Genomic DNA, 6,701 nt, shown 5'->3' with positions numbered 1-6,701 from the left:
GACAAAGTTGGATTTATCCAAAGAGGAGGATAGGAGTTGACATTGTCCAAAGATGAATAATAGCTAAACATAGCTACAGATTCCATTAGATAATTCTTAATAGTGATTTTTCTTACACCTTGCCGCCATGTATATTTATAATATAAATATAATTACAAAGAAAATTTTTAATTCTGCAATTGAGCTTGAACACATTTAAGTTTCGGTTCGTTGGTTACAATCTTTATCACGGGACATATCATTCCCGGATGTAATTTAGAGTTCAATGTATTAACTTTAACTCAAGTAGAAGACATCCATTTCCTCAGACCTAATGAAAAAATAGATGATACAACTAGAACGGCACCAATAATGACGAAGTAATCAATTTCATCATGAAAAAGGAAAGCCTCAATTAAAAATCCCATTGTGATATTGATTGCGCATCTGACAGTAGCAACTACACTAACAAATTCGCAGTGGAGGGCTATCGTCATGAATGCTTGGTCAAAAAAACTGAGAAAACCTATTAACACAATATTTATCCACTCTAATCCACATCTGTGCAATTTCATTTCGGTAAAAGCTGGCATCAGCATTGAAGATTCTATTACGCCTGTCCAACAACAAGCAAATATGGCTATAGAATGTGGCACTTCTTTAGCTTTCTTGATGAAGATCATTTGACCCGTTCTGCAAAGAACTGCCACAATTGCTGCTAGAAAACCATAAATATTATCTGTGCTGTAAGTTATGTCTTTTGCAATGATGTGGGATGGTAGTTTGCTTGAAAAAACTATTCCTATGACAGAAAAAATCAAGAGAACGGAATGAAACATATCACAATATTCCTTGAGGAACAAATGCGCTGCAACAGTCACGAAGATAGGGGTAGTTCCAAATATGACAAATACTTCATAAAGCGGTAAGTAACGGTAGGCCAAGAAGCCAAAAAGCATGCTGCCGGCACCGAATATACCAGCAAATAGAAGAATAAGTCGAAACCCTTTTGGTCCAACAGGATTTTCATTACTTCTTACAACCGCAGGAATGGATAGCGCAAGTGATCCAACGAATCTGTAAAATGCAGACTGAACAGGATGAAGACTGACTTTTTTCACAATAATTGCACTGAGTAAGGTACAAAAGGCTGATATTATGGCGAAGAAAAAACCTTTTAAGGCAGTGCATTTCCTTTTCTTTTCTTCTTTATTCCCTTTCGAAATTTTAGGCCATAGATGGTACGATCTTCTTCTAGTATGCATGTTGAGCTTGGGTTTCAACTGCAGGGGTTTCTGTAACTTTCAAAATAATTATTATCATATTTAATATAAAAATAGTTAAATAACTATTACTAACTGAATTGTATTTAATATTGTGTTTAAAAATTAATAATTGCAACTCATTAGCAATTAAAATTTACAACCAATTTTAAAATTTGCTGTTTAATTTTTAACAAGCTGATAAAGTTAATTGCTTTTAAAGAACGAAGAAATAAATTTTAAAATATCAAAAATAGAGTACTTGAAATGCTATTTAATTTTTGTCATAAAATATAAGATTTAACAACTATTATTTTTTTTTTGTTTCACTTCCTATTTTTAAAAATTAATCACCTTTTGCAACCAAGCAGCAATTAAAAATTGCAAAAAATTTTAAAATTTGCTATTTATTTAATTTTTTAACAAGTTGAAAAATTAATTACTTTAAAGAAGTAATAAATGAATTAAAAAATATGAAAAATGGGGTACTTGAAATGCAATTAAATTTTTGTCGTAAAATATGAGATTTAATAACGATTATTTTTTTAATTCTTATTTTGTTTCAAACAAAAATCATTACAAAATCCTTTAACCTAACTATATTCAGATTCCATCTTGAAACAACATTTACATGAAAAAAAAATTACAGATCTGGCTCAGAATAAGTCATAGGAAATAAAAGAATTTTATCACAGCTTCAATTTCTTTAATTATGTATGTTAACATTTATTGTTATAGTTTTGGATATGAGAATGAAATCAGAATACGGTTGTGTTTTAACATAATAGTATTTTAAAAATTATAAAATGCGAAATAGAAACTATATTCTAACATAATGTGTGAGTACAACATAAACAACAGAGGAATTGCTTGAGACGAATCATTCTTTATAGTAATAGTTCATAGATGTTAATGAGAAAATATAACTATAAAAATATAATGCTTTTAGATTCCTTCTAGATAATGCTAGATTTTTGGCAGAGTTTCCCAAATTTCCTATTGTTTGATTAAACTGAATAATACAATTTATCCTTCTCTAAAAAAGTACTTGGGTAAACCTAAGAAGTATTTTTCATTTGTTTTTCTTGAAAAGCAGACAATTGCATTAAATTGTTATTAATAAATTTTTATATTACGCGAAAAAATCAAATAATATTGAATTGAGCAGAAGAATTTGTTTATATCACATCTTACTATGTCTTTGCATATCTTCTTAATTCCAGAATGAATTTGATCTTATTATATAATAATAATTTGATTTATTGCAGAAATATGTATAATTTATGTTACTGTGTAATTTATTAGTTGCATATTCGAAAAGTTTAAATACACTTCTTTATAAAATCTTAATATTTAGATATTTAGAAGTTAACACCAGAAATCTGCGGTAAGTTAACAATTGGATTCTTATACATATTTTTAACCTGTCAGTTCTATAAACTTCACAATTCTTGAAACATGTGCTTTGATATGATTGTCATCAGAAAGATATATAGAAATTTTTACCGTTTTTTTTTAATTATCAGTATTGCTAGAACACTGCCAAAATTTCTTCTGTATAATGTGTATGCTATTTTAAAAACGTAGAATTCTTGCATTTTCTATTTGCTTTTAAAAACAAATTAGTTTATAAGATGATCAAAGCTATTAGGTCGATTTCTTACGCCACAGGAAAAATATAGCAATTAAAAATTGAATATGAATTAAACAATGAAATAAAATTTCATGGATAAATATAAATCGGAGATAAAATGTTAAAAGGACAATTAAAAGCCTTCTTGAAGAACATCTTTACATCAGAAATGAATTTTCATAAACATGCATTTTTGTAGGAGAGTGAAAACCAGTTCTAGAATGCAATGTATCTTATCCTACATATATTCTTTGAGAATAGTTATTCTTTGTTATTTTCGAGCTACAGCTACTGTCTATTCCCTCGAAACTCCTGTCAGGATGGATAAAAATATCAAATCAAAAAGAAAAAAAAAATTGAACAAATTGGATTGGAGATACAAAAAATTTATTTTTATTTACATTTATTAAATGACATCGATCATTTGGCACTTCAGCAAGGTAATTTGATATGTCTTAATTATGTATATTAATAATGTGAATGAATTAAAGATATTAAAGCAGATTTAACACCTTAACGCTTTGACAAATAAGTTAAAACATGAATCTTAAAATGAAAATTATTTAGAATTTCCTAACAAAGTAATTAAAAATAACTGAAGCGTTATTAATCAGAAATATCATAAAGAAAATGTCATAAAAAATTAATATAAATTTCTACAGAGGATAAATAAAATTTCACCCTCAAAAATTAAACTGAATTAAAATCATTTTGTAATAATTTTTAATAATCTGTCTATATTTAAAAATTGTTTTGTCACGCAATGTAAATATTCATTATTGAAAAGTATGAAAAATTTAGATTTTTTCTTGTCTATTCTTTGATCCTTTATTTCAACATTTTAATAGAAATAAACAACATTTTACACATTATCAATAAATGTGTTTAACCATTACACTTTATAAATTACTATGTCAACCAAACAGTGGCGAAAAGTTTTTTACATGAGCGAATGCCCTTATCGAAACAAACAAAATTACCGAAGAAATGGAGAAAAAAAAATTACAACAGATCTAACAATTTAAATTACTTAATGTTGTGATAAACAAGTCAAAGCATGAATCTTAAAATAAAAATAGTTTTGTGTTTTTACCTGGGTAATTAAAAGAATTTAAATGTTATTTATTAGCAATATCATAGAGAATGTGACACAAAAATGGATACAAATTTCTACATAAGATAAACAAAATTCACCCCTGAAAAAAACGGAGTTTAATTGAAATAATTTTATAATAATTTTTCGATAATATGTAGATATTAAACAATTGTTTAGTTACGCTATGTTAATATACATTATATGAAGGCAAGAAGAGCTTTGAATTTAAAAATTTTCTGTCTGCTCCTTGAGACTTTATTTCAACATTTTAGCAGTAATTCGCAATGTTTTATATATTATCAACAAATATATTGTACAATTACATTTGAATGCTCGTATTTAACGAAACAAAATTACCGCCATTTTTTACAATAGAAAGTTGATGATATAATATCTAGGTGCTATTGATAATCTTAGTTCTCAAAGTATTCAAATGAGTTTCGAAATTGGAAATAACCGAACTTTCAGCCAATAAAGACTGTCTAGACTATACATTTTTATTATTAAATAAAAAAATGATGAAAATAAAACGCATTAATTGAAAGGGCGAAACACATTTTTATTTAATGCAAGATGCCCGATGGATTAAATTGGCGCGGAGCATTTGACATATATATGAGTTTCATAGATTTCATTTTCAACAATTTTTGATTCATGAAGCTTGTTTATAAAATTCCTCAGATCTAAATATATAGATTATAAAAATACAAGTTCTATAAATGAGAAAAGTAAATTAGACATAGTTAATTTTAATTTTAAATTATGGTCACAGTAAAGAATCTAGAAACATTTGAAAGTCTAGAAAACGCCGTGAAAAATTGAAATTCGACTTACTAGTGTTAGAATAATCCAGTGCTTTAGATGAATGACAGCAGTTTGAGTCTTGTAGACGGAGAAATGAGAAAACGTAAATATTCAATTAGTCTTTCCCCTTTTGCTTTCACAGCTGTGTGTTTCAACCTCATTTATTCATGAAATGCGATGTCGGCAGCCATTTTGCATACAATCGCCGCGCCGATCAACAGGGGATTCATTTTTAACTGAAGTATAAAAGGCATAACTAGGACTTCAACAGAAGTAATTCGTGTAGCACGCCTTTAGGATAGTTTTCTGAAAATAGAGTTTGAAAAATTCAAACGGTCTTATATTCTCTATATATTTAATGTTTTCTATTCAGAACGAGGCCAGCGGGTGGAATAAGCTCTAGGTTTCTAGATAAACTCTAAGTGATTGTAATTTTTCTTCACCCTTTATATTATTCTACAAACATATATATCATTGTTAAGCAAATTTATAATATTGAAAGATAAAATTTCATAGAATATTAATTTAATCATAATGAATTTTGTCTGCTTTCCTATGTAACAGATTAATTTAATGATGGTGAAAAATAATTGACATCAAAAGTAATGTCAGTGACATCTTGCATGCCGTAAGTGAAAGCCAATATTGGATGTCAATACACAACACTCAACACTTTCAAGTCCATGTGATTCATAAAAATTTGTCGATAGAACTTGAAAAATTATTCTAGTTTGATTCTAATGCTTATTTACTAAACATTTTTTTAAAAATAAAATAACTCAATTTTAACAAAATAGCATTCATGTGATATTTCTCTTTTTGACGACAGGCAGTACTACTGAAATCTAATGAAACTTTTCAAGATTTAATATGAAATTTGAGATTGTTGTCATTTGATGCGAGTTCTATACATGGCATTTGTTTCTGATGGCCTGTAGCAGATGTCCTGTTCTGGCATCTGGTACATACCCATGACATCAGTTGATTTCACCACCATATACATATTGGCTTGCCAATAGTATCTCACTGATGTCTCAAGATGAGATTCGCCCTGAAAGGTTGAGCAAATTTGTGATTGTTCTCATTTGATGTGAATAGCATAGTGACATCCGGCATTAATGGCATGTACCAGATGTCCTGTCCTGACATCTTGAACATACCAATGGCATCAGCTGATGCCACCGCCAAATAATTACTGGATTGCCAATTGCACACCATTGATGTTAGAAGATGAGATTTGCTCCAAAAGGCTGAGAAAAAATAAGCAGCTAGACAAGGACTTGCTCAATTAAAGTGATGTCACGATTTGACAATTTTATAATATATCGGAATTTTATAATCTACAGATTTCTAAATAATAACGATACATTTATTTTTAGAACTCAGAAGAAGAGGTGGGGGAGTAGCTAGCAGCGAGATTTGAGCTGGGAAGTTATAATTACAGAAGAGAGCAGATACTCCTTGGAAATGGGCTTCTTCTTCTTGCGTACAGCCGACCACCCCGCCACCACTGAACGTAGCAGTATCGACAGGATTTGTTGTGGCCGACTGCTATCTTGAGTATTGTCCATCCTTGCATTGACCGATTTGTCAAACTGACATTCTCCTCGAGGTAATTGGCCACAAAGTGGTCAATTATTGTCCTTCTTCCTTATCTACAAACTCTCAAATAGTTGGTAAAAAACTGACAATTTTTGACATCATGTCCTTCAGAGTTTTAAGATTACCTGGTACCAACAGTACTGTACTTAAGTCATTATTTATAATTTTCAGATTTTTTCTTAACTCCGAGATTTCAATACATTCCTTTAAATAGTGGTAAACAGTACCGATTCCTCCACAAATGCATTTATTGTCCTGCATTCTTCCAAATCTTTGAAAATATGCAGGAAATCTCCCATGTCCTGATATAATTTGAATTATCAGT

The 6,701-nt window shown here is 29.3% G+C and overlaps 1 protein-coding gene across 1 annotated transcript; it reads right to left on the bottom strand.

The window, feature by feature from the left end:
- Positions 1–281: 281 nt before the first annotated feature.
- Positions 282–1,244, bottom strand: LOC129962301 (solute carrier family 35 member G1-like). Its single transcript, XM_056076048.1, has one exon. The coding sequence runs from the start codon at positions 1,242–1,244 to the stop codon at positions 282–284; it is 963 nt and encodes a 320-aa protein (XP_055932023.1).
- Between the last annotated feature and the right edge of the window lie 5,457 nt (positions 1,245–6,701).

This window comes from Argiope bruennichi, chromosome 2, assembly GCF_947563725.1.
Source record: "Argiope bruennichi chromosome 2, qqArgBrue1.1, whole genome shotgun sequence".
NCBI lineage: Eukaryota > Metazoa > Arthropoda > Arachnida > Araneae > Araneidae > Argiope > Argiope bruennichi.
Note: the sequence above shows the minus strand (reverse complement) of the source record. Positions and strands in the feature narration are given on the sequence as shown.

Excerpts from the sequence above, each read along its gene's own strand:
- LOC129962301 (XM_056076048.1), bottom strand. The coding sequence starts at position 1,244 with ATGCATACTAGAAGAAGATCGTACCATCTATGGCCTAAAATTTCGAAA.